Below are 20,000 nucleotides of genomic sequence, written 5' to 3' on the forward strand. Positions count from 1 at the left end.
GAGAGTAAGTGGGAGAGTGAGTGAGTGAGTGAGTGAGTGAGTGAGAGAGTGAGAGAGTGAGTGAGAGAGTGAGAGATTGAGTGAGTGAGAGTGAGTGAGTGAGTGAGTGAGTGAGTGAGTGAGTGAGTGAGTGAGTGAGTGAGTGAGTGAGTGAGAGAGAGTGTGAGTGAGTGAGTGAGTGAGTGAGTGAATGAGTGAGAGAGAGACAGAGTGAGAAACAGAGAGAGTGAGAGAGGGAGGGAGAGTCGGAGACACACAGAACGAACGAGTGAGAACTGACCAGCTGTTCTCCAGAGAGAACCTCCAGCAGGCGGATGAGCATGCGTCCATCGCGCAGGTCCGTGTAGAGGTCGCCGATGCGGCAGGTGACGCGGCCCAGGTGAGAGTTCACCCACTTGGTGAAGGTCTTCTTCTGCACGGCCTCTCGCTCATCTGAAACACACCAGCGGCAGCGGCACAGTTAGCATGAGAGCAGCAGGCCTGCAATGGCCAACATATACATACAGATACACACATAGAAACACACACACACAAAAAAAACACACACACACACACACACACTATTCCATATACACACATACACACACACACAACACACACACACACTATTCCATACACACACACACACACACACACATCCACACTATTCCACATACACACACACACACACATACACACACATAAAAATCCACACTATTCCACAAACATACCACATAACACACTCACAAAAGCATATGAGCTACATATACTGTATATGATAACATATGCACCATAAATGTACAGTATGTTTATTCCCCATGTTAATGAGTGGCGCCCCTTCAGGCAGAGTTTCTCCTGATCAAGACAAACATCTCATGAATAACTTCAGTCACTGATGTGTCGCTATGGGAACACTGCAGCAATGGCAACATCACAGGAATTACAACCCTGCAATGCACAACACACACACACACACACACACACACAGCTGTCATGATGCTCTATCTTTCACACACACAGGGTTGCCATCATGCTCTAGCTACCACACAAACACACACACAGCTGTCATGATGCTCTATTACACACACACACACACACACACACACACACACACACACACACACACACACACACGGGTACACAAGTACCTGCTCCACTCCATACACTGAAGCAGAGAACCCCCAGGAGCTACCCAGAGCTGTGAAGCCCCATAAATATTCATGCCCTCGCAATCTGTTGAGCGGACAAACAGCCGCACAGTTTTCAAACTCCATTACGGCTCATGTGTCAAACTGAAGGATGAATGACTGCATCAATCAAACACACACACACTCCGTCTCCCAATCTCATTTTCTCCCTCCCTCTCTCTCTCTCTTACACACACACACACACACACCGACACACACACACACACAGAGCATGAATTCTAGTGCCACTGCGTTCTGCCAGTCAACGCAATCAAGTCCTCCATAAATGACAGGAGTGATGACTGCCCTCCCCATAGCACTCTGCACATTTGCACACCATTTAGAGGAGAGTGTCAACATTATGTGTCTCTAACTGCCCAGTAAACTGCATGCAAGTGGATGACATGACTAAAGATGAGGTGACTGGTCATAACTCTCCTCTGAGAGTCTGTGAGTCTGTTTACATTCAAAACAATACAGATTCCAGGCAAATGCCACTTCAGTGTGTCTGTGTGTGTGTGTGTGTGCGTGCGTGCGCGCGCATGTGTGTGTCTGCATGTGTATGTGTGTTTGGCATCATGCTCTGGCATACTGCAGTTTCAAGGTCAAACCCTCTGGATCCATTAGGGAGACACGGGGAGACACACAGAGGAAGAGAAAGAAAGAAGGAAATTAGGAGAGAGAAGGAGAGAGAGGGAGAGAGAGAGAGAGAGAGAGAGAGAGAGAAAGAGGGAGAGAAAGAAAGAAAGAAGGAAATTAGGAGAGAGAAGGAGAGAGAGAGGGGGAGAGAGAGAGAGAAAGAGAGAGAGGGAGAGAGACAGAGAGAGAGAGAAAGAGAGGGTGCTAGGGGAGATCAGTGAGGAGGAGTGAGAGTTGAACAAGTGTGAGAGGGTCAGGCACAGAAGAGGACGAGAGGAAGCTCTAATACCTCAAGGATATGAACAGTGTTCATGTGTCCTAGCACTAAATTAATACAACTTTTACAGCTAGATCTTTGTGATAATGTCATGAACATACAGTACACACACACACACACAAGATCTCTCTCACGCTCTCACTCACACACACACACACACACACACACACACACACACACACACACACACACACACACACACACACAGGAGTGTCCTCAGTGACAGAGGAACATATGGATGAGGACAGTAAGGGGCTCAACTCCTGCTGACCGCAATCGCCAGCCAATCATGTGATCCAACAATGACCTTTCAAGCGAGGAGTGTGACTATCCACACACACACACACACACACACACACACATACACGGCTGAACATCCAGTCTAGCACAGTGAATGTCCACCTAACTTCCAGGGCAGAAGAGACACTGGACCCCCCCCCCCCCCCCCCCCCCACACACACACACACACACACACACACACACACATACACATACCACAGTTATCCATGGATGCACACACACACACACAGAATCAGACTCCCAATCCCATTAGTGAGTAACAAATATATCCACTGGTGCACGCACACACACACACACACACACACACACACACACACACACACACACACACACACACACACACACAGTCAGAATACACAGTGTCTGGAGGGCCATCTGGTCAAGGGGTCACGTAACACACACTCATCGACACAACCAAACAGACACGCATGTAAACTCAGGACAGACACACACATGGATGCTGAACAGGTATCAGCACTTGGAATCACACACACACACCCACACCCACACTGTGCAACCACAATGTTCTATAGACAGAGAGACAAGAGACAGACAACAGAGTAATGAGCAGCTGGTAGTGTGTGTGTATGTGAGATGGGGGGACAGAATGACTGTAATCCTGATCTGATTCCTGGTTGGTCTGGCTGGATTAGGAGGCACTTTAGGGTTTAGGGAGGGGAGGGAAGCCCCTCTTCATGAGAAAGAAAACAGGAGAGGATCCATATCCCTCAATATCCCTCTCTCTATCCCTCCTCACCATCTCCCTCTTCTCTCTCTCCCCTCTCTACATCCATCCATCTCTCTCTCTCTCTCTCTCTCTCTCTCACCTCTCTCCTCCTCCCATCACTCCATCCACCCACCTATCTCCCTATTTCTCTCTCTTTTCTTCTCGTCTGAAGAACATAATCCAAGCCAGTTCTACGCCATCACTCAAACAAGGACTCCAACTCTGACCACTCAAACATTCATTATGAAGCTAGAGGCTGATGGACAATGTGTTAATTATGAGGCATTTTACGATCTAGAAAGTTGACGACTGATGTGTCACTTCAACAATCACGTGGGTAACTAAACCGCTGACATCACAGGCTCTGACGGTCTTATCTGTAATAAACGATAAGGAACATGGGCATAAACGAATGACATCACTCACTGGTAAGCCTTTTTTATTAGTCTAAAGTAAACCGTGCACTCAAGAGAATATGTAACTGAGCAATGAATGACTAAACAAATAAGCAGATGGTTTAACGATCAGATGTTGTGCTGAACCAGAAGACAATTTAATCCTATCCGCCACCTCAAATCATTTTTTATTAGGCCTATTCAATAGTGTTTATTTTCTCATTTGGATTTTTATAGGCCGAATGCATTCATTAATCTGTAGCAACGTCTACAGATGCATCTGCACTTGAACTCTACACGTTTAACATAATTGCTTCTCTTCCTGTTAGCCTGTCTGTGCCTCCAGTGCAGATTAGCCATCGTTTAACGCAGTCTTCACTCTCATCGTTCACAAAACCGGTTCGGCTGTGAACCAAGTCAACGCTCTCCCTTCCTTTCCAAATGCCACCACACAAATAAATAAATAAATATATTAGGAAGGAGAAAAAAAACAAAAAAACAAAGCCGACGGACAGATCGGATTTCGAGTCAGCGAGCGTGTGTGCGGCTCGCGGTTGAGAAATGTCTCGTTGGCGGCTCAGGGACGGGGCCTGTTGTGTCCTTGAGGCCATTCTCATGTCAGTGAGCCGCTGGCACCCGGGGGCACCACGAGAGCACACACCCAGTCATCTGTGCTAAGCAGTGCTGCTGGGGCCCCAACACACACATTTAACCTTCAAATACGCAGAGAGAACCAGGGGAGGACCGGGACAGAGACTGAGGGAAGGAGAGAGAGAGAGAGAGAGAGAGAGAGAGAGAGAGAGAGAGAGTAATAAAATGAGAGACAGAGAAAGAGAAATAAATGAATAAAAAGAGATACAGAGAAAGAGAAGGGGGAGAGGGAGAGAGAAAGGGAGGGAGAGAGAGGGAGAGACAGAGAGAGTAATACAATGAGAGACAGTGAAAAATAAATGAATAAAAAGAGATGAAGAGAAAGAGAAGGAGAGAAAGAGAGAAGGAGGGGAGAGAGAAAGAGAGAGAGAGAGAAAGAGAGAGAGAAAGAGAGTGATCTGTGGAGGCAGACAGAGCACAGTGGGTCTGCACACACAAACACTGCACTGCTGTGGGACGTTTGCTTTACGGCTCCTCGTAGTTCACGTCAGACCCCGTGGCCTATAGGCTGGGTTATTTGTGTGTGTTTGGGCCAGCGCCGTGTTTTCATAGGTCCTCACTAACTCAGACATTTCCTGACTCCTTCTCTTGGGAGGTGAAAGGGACCCGGGGTAGGGGGTGCAAAATGCAATGATTGCTACATACACTCCATCAAGACATCTCTCAACCAGACAACAGACACACACACACACACACACACACACACACACAGACTCCCAACCAGAGAAGTGACCCCTGAGTGGCCAGACCTTCAGCTGTAGTGACCCTGTCCATGTGGGCTGTGCTCTCCTGTCAGTGGAATGTTTGTCTTTGTCATCCCGTGAAGCACTTGGGAGTCGTACCGAAAATTGGGAAGCCGAGCGATACATTACAATTATCATCACCATCGCTAAATTGCTCTGTGTGTGTGTGTGTGTGTGAGTGTATCCTGATGGTCTCTGCTTAAACTCAATGCTGTTTTCCATCACGTGTCAAGGAGGATAAAGGGAGTGTAAGGGTGTGCATTCGTGTGTTTGTGTGTCTTATCTTTGAGAAGAATTTATTTAGAAATACCATTCCTACTGTGTGAATGTGTGTGTGTGTGTGTGTGTGTGTGTGTGTGTGTGTGTGTGTGTGTGTGTGTGAAATGTTATCTGTATGCTGGTCAACTGACCCCAAACCTTGATCTGTGTTTGGAACAGTGAAGCCTTGAACATTCCAGACCTCGGGGGAGAGACGGACTGTACTTTACCACACAAAGACTAAATACATACACATACTGTAGACAAACTCCACACACACTTAGTGTAGCCACACATCCACAAGGTAAAGTAAACTGAGCAATAGGTAGGATTGTGATTGCTGAAATAGGAGGTCACTTCTGAGTCTGACAAACACACACACACACACACACACACAGTTGCTATCAGTGAAGATGCTTTAGACATAATCAGTAGAGCTTGACAAAAACAGAAACATATATATAAACATAAACACACACACACACACACACACACACACACACAGTGCATTACAGATACACACGCACACACACAGTTGCCATCAGTGAGGAAGGATGCTTTAGACATAATCAGTAGAGCTTGACAAACACAGAAACATAAACATAAACACACACACACATACGCATACATAGAGACGCACAAACAAACAAACACATACACACACACACACTCACACATAGAGACACGCAAACACTCATGCTCAGTTGGACTGCAGTGAAAGTTTGACACTTCGGCCCTGATGAACACAAAAGAGGAGTGTTAAGACGGAGTGACAGAAACGGGCCACAAAAGGCTGTCTGTCGTGCTGGTCATCAGTGGAGCCGCAGTGCCACACAGTATTGGACCTGACAGGCGGCTCACCCGCCAACAAGACCCACCCGGAACATTCTAGTCATTACACAAACAAACCTACACACACACGCATATTACGGTGCAGGCAAACACACGCGGGCCAACAGATGCACACGCATACAAAAACAGGACTGTGGACACACGCACACACACACACACACACACACACACACACACACACACACACACACACACACACACACACACACACACACACACACACACACACACACACACACACACACACACACACACACACACACACAATGTGGTATCCGCCTATTGCTGCTTTCCAATGCAAATAGTAGCAAGCATAATCAGATCAGGGATTAGCCTTTACAAGGCGGTTACAAGATACATAGCAGGCAAGTAGGCACAAGGAAATGTGTCTCTCTCTCACCCACACTCACACACACCCACACTACTCCAAGACCAAACAGAATAGGGTGTGTGTACTTGTGTGTGTACGTGTACATGTGTGTGAGACAGTTGGGGAGGGAAAGGCTCGGTTATCTTCCTGGTTTGGTTACAGGTGGGCAGTCGGTTCGCCTGTGCTGTCGCACGAACACCTGCCAGTTGGGCGTGGCCCCGACATAAAGGCCCCTCTCCCACACACACACACACACACACACACACGCACACACGCACACACGCACACACGCACCCTCCACAATCAGTTTGGCAACAGAAAAAAGGAGAGTCCTACTCCCTAGTGCTCCTCGCAAAGGCCTTTTGAGTCCTGTTCAGTCCAGAACAACATGATCCTTTAGTGTTCTCAAAAACAAATGCACACATTACATTTCCATATAACTTCAATACCATAGTTGCAGAGTATATACAGGCCCACGGGTATGTTTCGGATGTGATAACACTTCAGTTAATGCAGGAAGGGTATCGCGCCAATTACTCCAGGTCTTGCGGGTGCGTTAGTTCTAGGTACTGAGGATCAATTGAAGAACAGAACTCGCATGCCATTCATTACCGTTTTAAAAGATAAGTTGTTTAAACCATCCCCCCAAAAAATAAAGTGAAAAAAGTGCTACCGAGTGAAAAGCAAACGTTTTGGTCCTCAGACCTTCATCAATGCAAAAAAGATTTAACAATACGGCACTAAAAGGATTTGATAACACGGCACTTTGCACACTGTAAGGTCGGTGTGGGTCATTTATACTGTAGGCCATTCAGTCTGTCCACTTCTTGGTCATCCCTCAGGCGACGTTTCCAGGCTCTATTTAAAGCCAGGCCAGTAGTCTGTGAAGGGCTGGGATTAGCCCGCATGGAGGCTAAAGGCTAAAGCGTGGCTGACCACTTCAGGATAAATAGACACAACCCCACTCAACTATTCGGTTGTGGGTGTGTGTGTGTGTGTGTGTGCGCGAGTGTGCGTGGGATTGTGAGTGTGCGCATGTACAAGTGGTAAAGTGCTAGATATGGCATGAGGTGAGCGAGACAAAGAGAGTGTGTGTGTGTGTGTGAGGTGCAAATAAAAAAGGAAGGGCTGGGTGATAATGTGCCGTTTCCTCCTGACTGATGAGAGTTGATCTGTTGTTAATCCTGCCAATTACAGATTAACCTGAAAGCGCCTACAGCTGTCAGCTAAGGATGGAGAGACACACAAAAAGAGAGAGAGAGGGAGAGAAAGAAAGAAAGAAAGAAAGAAAGAAGGAGACAGAAAGCATTTCTACAGCACATAATCACATTTATATTGAACACCTTTGGCTCTCATCTAATATTATATTTTGTAATATCGTGCACACACACACACACACACACACACACACACACACACACACACACACACACACACACACACACACACACACACACACACAAAAGACAGAGATTAACAACAAGAACAGTCTTCAGATCTATACGTCTATAGATTGAAAGGCCTACAGTAGCCCATGACTAACAACATGGTGGTAGAAGGAAAGAAACAATGTCTTTTCTTAAACAAGAAGCAGAACAGCAGAGCAGGATCATACAGTTCTACACTGGAACCCATCCATCTGAGAAATGACCAAGAAGAAAAGCCTGGAGCATAGACAGCTTGACCTGAGAAATGACCAAGAAGAAAAGTCAGGGCCAGACATCTTGACACACACCCTTACACTTCCTTCTACTCTCCATGACATGCCATGAAACTGAACAGCATGCCATTTAACAAAGATACTATCGGGACACATTCACTCGCACACACAAAAACAAACACACGCACGCATGCACACTGACACACACACACACACACACACACACACTCACACTCACACACACACACCATTTTCTGAGTGAATGGCAGTCCTGCATGTCCAGTATGAAGCTGCTGTGGAGTGGCTGCTGATTTCTCTGAAGTCGTCATTATGATCTGATCTATTTTGGAACTGCAACCCAGTTGAACTCAACATGTCAAGGGCACCCGTGCCACGCTAAGACACGTCTCTGCACAATAAGAGAGGAACTGGAGGTGACAAAATAAACAACTGGGACTCACTCTCTCTCTCTCTCACACATTCACACACACACTCACTCACTCATATGACAGGATATAATCCTGATCTTATGACCAAGTTTACACAACACAGTCAATATGCTTTCAGGAACACACATACACACACACACACACACACACACACACACACACACACACACGCACATTCACTCAAGTTTGGTTTAGGTGAGAACCACACCCATGCCAGAAGAAGCTGATGTAAGATAAAACACGCGCACACACACACACACACACACACACACACACACACACACAAACAGAAAGAAACATGTCTTAGTTAGACATATCAAAGTGTAAGATCTAGACGTATCTCTGCCGAAATAAAACTAACTAAAAAACAGAAACTAACACCAACATGCCATGAAGATAAGGAAAAAAAGATGTGTGTGTGTGTGTGTGTGTGTGTGTGTGTGTGCACTGTGCATATGTGTGCGTATATGTCTTCAGTTGCACTTCAGCAAACAGGAGCTGAGATTCATGAACAGCAGCAATTAGTATGACAGTGACAATTAGCACGAGAATCTGGAATAACCTGCATGGACCAACACACAACACACACACACACTATGCTACAGCAGGCAGTGCACACACACACACACACACACACACACACACACACACTATGCTACAGCAGGCAGTACACATATGGCCCATATCATCCACACGTCCATCAGTTGCGCTGCTATTAGCCCGGTCTGTGGGCACAGATTTCACACACACACACACACACACACACACACACACACACACACACACACACACACACACACACATACACACACACACACACACACACACTGTTATTGCATACACAGAGTTACGCAACTTGTTTGTGTGATGCAGAAACACTGTATAAGAGCGTGTGCTTGGCACTGAAGGGTCTCAATTGTATGTTCCATTGGCTTTTTCTTTGATAACTATTCATCCCAAGGTGGGAGTGCCACTAGTGCACAGGCTTCCTCACATGAACTCGCACTAATGTTATTTACACACAAAAGAAAAGATCATCATCGGGGAAACGGTTTCGTCATGACTCAGTGGCTAACTATTTAGCTGTGTGTGTGTGTGTGTGTGTGTGTGTGTGTGTGTGTTTGTATTGGTGTTCCCCCTATGTTTGGTCAATGATGAGACACCTGAGGAGGATTAGTATCTCCCTGTGTGTGTGTGTGTGTGTGTGTGTGTGTGTGTGTGTGTGTGTGCAGGGCTATACGTATGTAAGCCTATATGTGTGTGTGTGTGTGTGTGTGTGTGTGCGTTGGCCTATATGTGTGTGTAACACAGACTACATTCCTCTTCACGTTGGTCATGTTGTGACAGCTCGAGTCCCCTCAGGAGGAGGGAGAGAATGGGCAGATGTAGAGGAGAGAGAGAGAGAGAGAGAAAGAAGGGAGGAATGGTGAAAGACTAAAGAGGAATTCCATGTCACACACACATAGACCGACCAACCAACACAGAACTACATCTCTTCTTGGGCTTTTGTGGTCTCTCTCGCTCCATTTCTCTCTCTCTCTCTCTCTCCTTTTGTCTCTCTCTCTTTGGCTCTTTCTTTCTCTGTATAAATGTGAGAGAGTTTGAGTGTCAACCCGTGACAATGACACTGCCACAGGCAAAGACCCATGCGGTGTTAATGACTAGTATGCACACCAACACACACACACACACACACACACACACACACACACACACACACACACACACACACACACACACACACACACACACACACACACACACACACACACACACACACACACACACACACACACACACACACACACACACACACACACACACACAGGATGAGCAGAAAGAAAGACAAAATAACACATCGGAGGGTAAAATAACAGCGCTTGGACCCCAGTAGACTGGGGTAAGTATAGATAGCATCGCTCCTGTCTGGAGAGGGAGGACAAAAACATGTTTTCCCTCATGCGCTCATACCTTAATCCTCAGAAACATGCCCAGTGTTAATCCTGGCTTTCACCTCTCGCTCCTTCTCTCTGTTTAACTTTGTTTCGTGTGTGTGCGTGTGACGTGTGTATCTATTGTCTACATAAACACAGAAAAGACACGGCTTTCTCTATCCTTGAAAAGTCTGTAATAAGATGGGTATAGCATAATAAGTACTGTAAGCAAGTCATGCATGTATGTGAATGAGTGTGTGTGAGTGTGTGTGCGTGCGTGTTCCCAAATGCTTGTGTGTGTGTGTGTGTGTGTGTGTGTGTGTGTGTGTGTGTGTGTGGAATTGCATGTGGACATAGTGGGGTAATTCACTGTGAAGGCATGAATGTGTGAGCATGTGCGCGTGCACGCGTGTGTGTGTGTGTGTGCATGCGTATGCATGTGTGTGTGAGTGAGAGAGAGGACAACGAGATCGAGAGTGACAGAGTGTGTGCGTTGGACCGTGTCTCCTTGGAGGATGCTTTGTTTTTGTCTTGTCACCTGCTGTTTTTGGCTAGGACACACAAACACACACATACGCAAGCACACACACGCGCGCACACACACACACACACACACACACCAAAGTGCAGAGAGAAGCATTTTCGACTTTCACCACACACTCCTCTCCAGTGCAGTGCAACTCGGGTATAAATCAATATCCATCCAAGATGGAACGGATTGGCCTGCAGGTCTCATTGTGTGACGTGTGTGTGTGTGTGTGTGTGTGTGTGTGTGTGTGTGTGTGTGTGTGTATGTCAGTCAGTCAGGTGAAAAAGACCTACAGCAGGTCTGGACACATTACTGAGTGGACCGCACACCCTCGGCAGGTAGAAACAGACAAAACACAGACAAAAAAGAACATGGACACGCACACACACACACACCAAGACCCTCACACATACACACACACAAATGGACAAGCGCACACACTGAGGGAGAGGGAAGGACCTTCATCTTTATCCCAGTGCTGATTCAGATGTGTTTATCTCAATCTTGCGCACACACACACACACACATCATTCACAACCAATGTGACACAGAAGGTCAGTAAGGATCTAAATGACCTCAATTTCTGCTCCCCACTTCCAATAACAGCTGAGTCAAGCTCACTCTCTCACACACACACACACACACGCACACACACGCACACACACGCACACACACACACACACACACACACACACACAACTAATGTATCTAGCGAGCTATCCGTGCAGTATTAGGGTCAGAATGAGTTTATCTGTGGTGTGGAGAGGAGGCGTGTGATTATAAGGTCTGCTGTGATTAATGGAGGGGCTGATCCCAGATCAGTGGGCCAGAGGCAGGCCACTCTGCCCCCACTCCATAGGCGGTCTTGCCCCCGCTGGGGAGGGCAGGAGGGAGGGCCGGGGCAGATGTGGACGCTCTGGGGCACATGTGGACAGCAGGGGCCTCTGGGAAGGACAGTGTTAAATGGTTTCTGGACGCCAATTCTGGCCTACAATAATAAAGCTGGAGGGGTAAGGGGGTGTGTGTGAGTGTGTGTGTTTGTTTGTGTCACGATGCATCTGGCAGTTTGGAACTTGCACACATACACACACACAGGGTACATATATGGTTGTCAACACACACACACCACACACACACACACACACACACACACACACACACTGTAGTGAGCCAGCATCTGGCCGCTGGCAGACTTTAATTACTCCCCTCGACAGAGCTGTAAAGACCTTCCGCGGGGAGTCGTTTATTCCTCCCTTTCATCCCTCGCTCCTGTCGTCTAATTTAACCCCCTCGCTCTTCCGGCACCCACTCCTCTCTCTCTCCACACCTCTTCACCCTTCCTCACCGTGTTCCGGAACTCTCTCCCCTTCATTCCCCAGAGGAAGTGGAGACCTACGCAGAGAGCCATACATCATCGGGGCCACAGTAATGATGCCCCGACACACACGCCGCCGCTGAATTATGGGAGTTGGAGTTCAGACTGTTAAAGCACCTTGACCTCAAGTAATGACTTGTCCCCTGTATTCAGGTAGGAGGAGAGAGAGGCTGTTTTTCAAACAGCAATAAATTCAACTAGCGCTAGCACAAATGGAGGAATGAGGACTGAGAACTGTGCTTTCATTTGGTTTCGCAAGCAGACACGAGGAATCTCTCTCTCTCTCTCTCTCTCAAATTTCAAAAAGGAGAACCTGTTTTTTCGCAACATCAACCAAACTGTGGGTAGAAATAGAAAGCATACAAAGAGAAAGACAAAGATAGATAGAGATTCAGAGAGAGAGAGAGAGATATACAGTAGATACAAAAATAGATAGAGATAGAGATAGAGGGACAGTTTTGAAGGCCACATCCTTGTTCGTTCAGATGCCTGTTCATCCAAGCCTTGCACCACTGGGCCTGGCAACTCCTGGGTCATGCCTGGGTAACATGGACCATGCCCCCCCCCCCCCACTCTCTCTCTCTCTCCTGTAGCCCTGATAGAGACACAAGCCCTGCCTGCCTGTCTGTCTGTCCTGTCTGCCTGCTCCATCAGCAGCCTCATACCCCTGCAGCCTGAACTGCCTCCCCTCAACAACTCAACTCATGCAGAACCTCTCCACACCTGCTGTCCCGGGACATGAAGACAAACGGCTGGGAACAACTCCACACACACACACGCACACACACACACACACACACACACACACACACACACACACACACACACACACGCTTCTGCCAAAGTCAGCAGTCCCCAGCAGTTCTAGCCTCCAAGCTGAAGACACTACGAATACCTCACATGTTTTCCGGGATGTTCCCCCAGGGCCTTCATCCAATTCACAAGTAATTAATGTTCATTTCCACCCCAAAAAGCAAGAGGAGCGTCCAAAGCTCTGGCCCAGTGACCCTGGGAGGGCAGGAAGGGTAGGAGGTAGCTATGCACGGACCATGTGTGGTGGTGTAGCCTGTTCTGTTGTGTTTGTTTGTTTGTTTGTTTGTTTGTGTGACCCCTACCACACAGGCATTGTGTTTGTTTATTTGTTTGTTTGTGTGACCCCTACCACACAGGAATTGTGTTTGTTTATTTGTTTGTTTGTGTGACCCCTACCACACAGGCATTGTGTTTGTTTGTTTGTTTGTGTGACCCCTACCACACAGGCATTGTGTTTGTTTGTTTGTTTGTTTGTTTGTTTGACCCCTACCACACAGGCATTGTGTGTTGCTTTTTTGTTCAGTTGTGTTGTGTGGGCTAATGGAGAACGGCTCAGGCAGCCAAAAGAGCACAGCTGCACTGCCTGAGTCTACTATTAGGGCCTGCAATACCGGGGTAGTCATTACCACACACACACGCGCACACACACATATATAAAGCCCAAACACACAACCAAATACACAAGGTAGTAAGCACTAGGGGCATTAGGGTGCAAACACTCAGCTACAGAAGCAGCATGTAGAGATGAAGACCCAGGAGCCATTAATTACTATGCACAACACTACAGTTCATCTCAATGGAGGAGGACATTCTGTAAAGACAGCTTAAAGATAGACACAGGTCCACACACACACAAGCACACACACACACACACACACACACACACACACACACACAGGATGCAACGCAACAGAAATACACACACAAATGCATGGAATGACAAAACCCAACGTTAATCATAGGACTCCGAGATGTTATCTCCTTCTCAGACACACACGCTCACACCTGAAATGGCATGTTTCCATGACCGACACCCATTGACTTGTAACAACGCGATGGTGGCACTGACAGTGCCACTGGGGTGTTGTTGTTCGCACTTGTAGCGGAGTAGTGTTGCTAACGTCTCGCCAGTGAAACGTGCCGCTCCGAGGAGAGGGCCAGGAATGTGGCTAAGCTTTGATGTTGGCATGGCGCCCCCACGCCACGGCCTAAAGCTGATCGACACCTCGACCAAACTCACAAAACTTTACCCTAACTGGCTGCCAACTACACATACGCATACAAGGAAGTATAATGGAATTCACACGCACTCACACACACACACACACACACACACACACAGACACATGTGCAAGAACTCAACACTCAGTTCACACCAGTGGAATAGCAAACTCTTATAAAAACACTAAGAGGAGAAAAGAAACGGCATGGAATTCACTTCAGTCACACACACACACACATAAACGTCTCCTAAATTGCATATTAAATTCTCTGCAGCATTTAATCACAATCCCCATGGCAACGAATGCTAATGGATACAGTTGGGTTAGGTCGAATAAGGAGAACACAATGAAATTGCTCTGCGTGTGTGTGTGTTTGCGCGTGTGTGTGTGAGAGAGATTATGGATGTAAATCGTCAACCTCCCTTCTTTCAAAAACTCCCAAAAGAAATGACAATGCCCATTCTACTGTGTGTGTCTGAGTGTGTGTGTACTGTATGTTGTTGGATGGTGCACGTATTCACACTGCCCCCACCACTTAGCCACAAAAGTTTTATTTTTACTTCTTTATAGTTTGTGGGTACACACTTAAAAACAAATGAAGTGCTTCCCCTGATCTTCAGCCAGCTCACATGAGAGAGAGAGAGAGAGAGAGAGAGTATTTGCATGTCTATGTAGCTGTCCCAAACAGTTAGGGGGAGGGGATGTGTTAATACAGTTACAGTTAAGTGGTTGACCACAGCGACACAGTGTAGCACACAAGTTTACACACACACACACACACACACACACACACACACACACACACACAGGTAGCAGGGAGCCACACAGGGCCATCCATCCTGTACTTTCTCACAGCATCTCCTGGTTCGAGTGTGTGTGTGTGTGTGTGTGCGCGCATCAAGGTAACCAGAGACAGAAAAAGCGAGACTGAGAGGGTGCGGTCAAGTTTCTCTAAATCTGTGTCCGTGTAACAGAACCCTGACCTTAGAGTGCTGAGAGGAGAGAAGTGCACACACACTCCAGAACCTCTTCCTCCATCTTCAATAAATCACAAGAACAAAATGGTGCTTTTAAACAACCATGGACACCTGAGACTGCGCCCTTGATTAAGACTACAACGTCCAAGAGCCTTTGCTCTTACCCAACAACACTAGACCTCCAAGTCAGAGAAAATGAGATGAACAGTAAAGGGCCATTACTGTGAGAGGAGGCTTGATTAAGACGCTGTTATGTGGTGTGAGTGTAAAACACGACTCCGGTCGGCTTGGACTGGTCCGACTTTATCTGAGCGGCAGGGGAGTCACCACCACGGTGTGCTGTGGCATAGGGAAATGAGAAGACAAAGAGCGACACTGTGTGCACTTTCTACTCTCACTCCCATTCTCACCACACACACACACACACACACACACACACACACACACACACACACACACACACACACACACACACACACACACACACACACACACACACACACACACACACACACACACACACACACACACACACACACACACACACGGAGAGAGAGAGAGAGGGCAATAAGATAAAATGTGACAACACACTGCTATAGGATAACATGTCAACATCTGTTAATGATTGTAGACCTTCATATACCACCCCCACACATTATATACTAGTATCTGAGCTAAACCAATCAGTCGGAGCCTATTTACAACTCCTATCAGTTTTAAATATGAACCTTTGTCACGAGTGAAGATGTCCTCAGAGACCCACTTTCCCTTCATCCATATATGAATGCTGGTGTTTTTAATAAATAGCCATATGTGTGTGTGTGTGTGTGTGTGTGTGTGTGTATACTGTATGTGTGTGAATGTATGTGTTCATTTTTCAGCATTAGAGCAGTTCTGCATGCCATTTAATCAGACATTGGAGGGAGAGTTTTGTAAGCAGGGGAGGGCCATCATGGCAGGTTCCTAACAGGGGTGAGTGGCACAGGGGAGGACACCCTTTTGGACCTGGACACGGACACGGACACACACACACACACACACACACACACACACACACACACACACACACACACACACACAGTTCAATATTTGAACTCTCAGGAATTTTTGGCCAGACAGACGCAGGTTTAACATTTAACACGTGAAACTTGACATTTGGACCAGAAGCGGCTCACCACAAAACCACACACACCACACGATTCGCCTTTCACCACTAAACCCCAAGCCAGAGCCAATGACATAAGATCACATCTTTATAGGTCATGCTGTACATTGTGTCCGTGTTTTCATCTGTACATAATGGCTCGTTGACTGCAACAGATCCTCAATTACAGCACTGTGCCACAGCCACACCTCCTACAGGAATCCTGCCATTAGAATACGTTTGAGTCTAGGGGTGGCTCTCAAACACTCTCCTCGATCCTCGATGCTCGTTCGTCGTCGAGGCTCGTTCCCACTGATCTATAACTAACACTGGATAGACTATCCCATTGTTCCCACCCCATCATTCCTTATCTAGATCAGTGAGGACGAGAATTGAGGAAGGAGGGTGTATAAAAGACCAAATGAGAAGTCTACCCTAGCAGTCATGGCTCCTCTGTACTTCACTCAGTAGGTCCACAGACTCCCAAATCTGCCCCTCCACTGGAGCGCTAGCCGAAGGGCTAATTACCCAGAAGCTGCCTCAGATTACCAAGGGCCACTGTTTGTGTTAGCACGCCATTATCACAGCAGGACAGGAGACGCAGACACACATACACAGACACAGAGTGACGTATATACAGGCATGCATTCAAGAAGAAACACACACACACACACACACACATTCACACAGTGAACACAGGACTGAATTCCAAGACACACACACACACACACACACACACACCAGCCGACTCTGGGGCGGCTCTGGCCCTGACGTGTCCCCAAACCCGAGTGACATTCTCCAGTGGCCAAACCGGTTGGCGACGGACGACAAGAGGGCTGGGCAGCAGTGAGGAAACAACAAGACGGACTCTTACGCGCGGTCTCAAATAGCACATCCGAGCGCCCCGAGGCTACGTTAACCCAAACCGGTTTCAGAGAGGGGGTTGTTCACCACTTACCACTCCCTAGTCCCTACACACCACACATACCGACAAAGGACCGGCCGACAGGCAGCACTCAGTTCACGAGGACATTTACCTGACGACCACGAGAAGGCGATTTTTAAAAGACCTTATAACGCTCCTTCAAAAAGACATCGAAAGTGTTTTACGAAGCCATCACTAGCCGCTTGCTGCAACCAATTAGATTTTAAGCACCAGAAGCCATTTTTAAGAGTATTTTTTCAACAGGCGGAAAGCCACAAAATCACTTACAGGCTTGCTGGTGTAAGCTCTTCACTGTAATTTGGCTCTGAGACGACTTCAGCCTGCGTTTGCCGATAAGACAGATTTGTGTTGTTCAACCCTAAGCCCTTGAATCAACTTATTATGTGTGCTTAGGAGTGCTTGTGAACCACAGGGTGAGGTGCCGTAGTGTTGGTAGACTGCTGGTGAGTGGTTTTGTTAAGTCCAGTCAGGCTACAGGTGGGAGAAAGCAGCTCAGCAATGCTTAGTGTGTCTACCTGTCTGACAAGGTTAACTTGAAGAGTGACACAGCATTTTTTTTTTAAAATATATATCATTATTTTTGCTCAAAGTTTTTTTGTTATTGTTCTGAAAGGTCACAAAAGGATGTCAGTCTGTATAACATATTGACTATCCCAGAAACTTCCTCGCCAAAGAACTAGCCCTTAGGGCAACCTGACCAGATTTTCAAGTGTGTGTGTGTGTGTGTGTGTGTGTGTGTGTGTGTGTGTGCAGGGTTTCCCCCAGAAAATTTGTTAGTTAAGGTGGTGTCTGTCCAGGGGAAGGGGGCGTCGCCGTAGCGTCCCCGCCGCATCGCCGCCACTGCCCTACGATGGGGGGGGGGGGGGTTGAGACTGTTGGTTTGACAACGACCGAGTCTTTTAGGAAGCAAGTCTGAGTCGAGACCGAGTCTTAAAGGAGTCAAGGCCGCATCAAGACCAACCAAAGAAAGAGGTTTTCATAATTTACATCACCAAGGATCATATAACAGTTCAATTCCCAAAGGGTAGAGAGGGGATTGTTGGCTACAAGAGCAGTCTAGCACACACTTGTCTAAATCACTTCTTTTCTGATTTGCTTTAAGACAAGGAGGTCAGCTGAAGTAAAAATTTAGTAGGCTGTCAGCATTTCATTAATGTTGAAAATGTTGAATTGTGACACTAATGACAGCAATATACCTGGATTTCACATTCATTGTATCAGATTTAATTGTATCAGCAACCAATTAAACATCATTAACACAATTTAGACAATATTATACCTTAAAAGTGTAAGTTTACAACTCCAATACAGGGCCTTTTGTATCTTTCAAAACCTTTGCACTGCTCAGCATAGCACCATAGGATATATTTTAAAGCCAGTCAATATTATAATATTCTATTAAAACCAAGAATATTTGTAATGGTGGATATTTTAGAATATACCATGAAATAAAGATGAAACTGTATGAAAATGTAACATTGCGACTGTATGGTAAAGTTAATGAATTGTGATTTAGTAGCCTAAAGCTGCAATTCTTTGATTGAAGCTGTATATTGTGCGTGCCTGTTGCTCATAAGAGAGCAGGAACGTTTTTAATGCTTTTTAAAACATAATTAGCGAGATCGTACCGCATTGAACGCTAATATTTTGTCACTAGCAACCAAATCTGTCATCTGTCAAATAGCCTACAGTTGCATGTTCAGCTCTGAACAAAAACATTCAGGAATTATTTCTACAAAACGGAAACGTGCGTCCCGCCCGGTCGGGATGAATGAAACTGGCATGGGAGACAAGAGGCTACATTTTAAAGTTTAAACTAGCCTGTGTAAACCTCAGACAATTTCAGAATTTTACAACACGTGAATGAATAGCCGTCACAAGTTGTTGTTAGCTGTAGGCTAGATGGCACAAGTGTTTGTCACAACAAATTACAAGATGCAGTGGGCTGTGCATTCATAGACGAGTGATAAAAAAAAAAAAAAAAGATTTGCGCTCAAAAGTGTTATGCCGCTCATCCCACACATTTGGTAGATTCAACGGAGAACCATTCCTGTGAGAGTCGTCAAATCTAGCTAGGTTTAGGCTGTGTTTGCAGTCACTCTGAGATATGCGTGGCAGTGGAACCTGATTTTAAATACTCATGCTGAATGAGCGCGTCGCCTGTGCGCATAGGCCAACTCGATTTGAAAAAGTTTGTTTTTTTATGCGTTCTACAGAGAAGGGAGACTAGCGGCTACGGTTTGGAATGACAGGGAGAAAACATGACAGAGTTTAATACGGCGAATATCACTATACATCATATTTATTTATTTATTTATTGAAGACGCTAGTTAAGGCGGCAGCCCTGTGTTGTTAAGGCGGCCGCCTTATCAGGAAAGCGCTGCGGGAAACCCTGGTGTGTGTGTGTTGAGGAGGGCTAGTGGATGATGTAGGATTATGAGAACACTCGGAGATAAGTGCTCTGCAGAATGGGAGGGACTCTCTGTGTGTTTGTGTGTGTGTGTGTGTGTGTGTGTGTGTGTGTGTGTGTACACTAGCTAACCATTTCAGTCACATACTGTGATGAAACAGC

General features: G+C 46.5%; 1 protein-coding gene across 2 annotated transcripts in view; it reads right to left on the bottom strand.

The window, feature by feature from the left end:
• Nucleotides 1-20,000, bottom strand: part of sptbn2 (spectrin, beta, non-erythrocytic 2) — a 60,851-nt gene that overhangs the window by 36,665 nt on the left and 4,186 nt on the right. For both annotated transcript variants that reach the window (XM_062536561.1, XM_062536562.1), the window contains exon 2: nucleotides 281-432. In XM_062536561.1, coding sequence (XP_062392545.1) covers nucleotides 281-432 — 152 coding nt within the window. The remainder of the gene's footprint in view (nucleotides 1-280; nucleotides 433-20,000) is intronic.

This window comes from Sardina pilchardus, chromosome 5 (genome assembly GCF_963854185.1).
Source record: "Sardina pilchardus chromosome 5, fSarPil1.1, whole genome shotgun sequence".
Taxonomy (NCBI): domain Eukaryota; kingdom Metazoa; phylum Chordata; class Actinopteri; order Clupeiformes; family Clupeidae; genus Sardina; species Sardina pilchardus.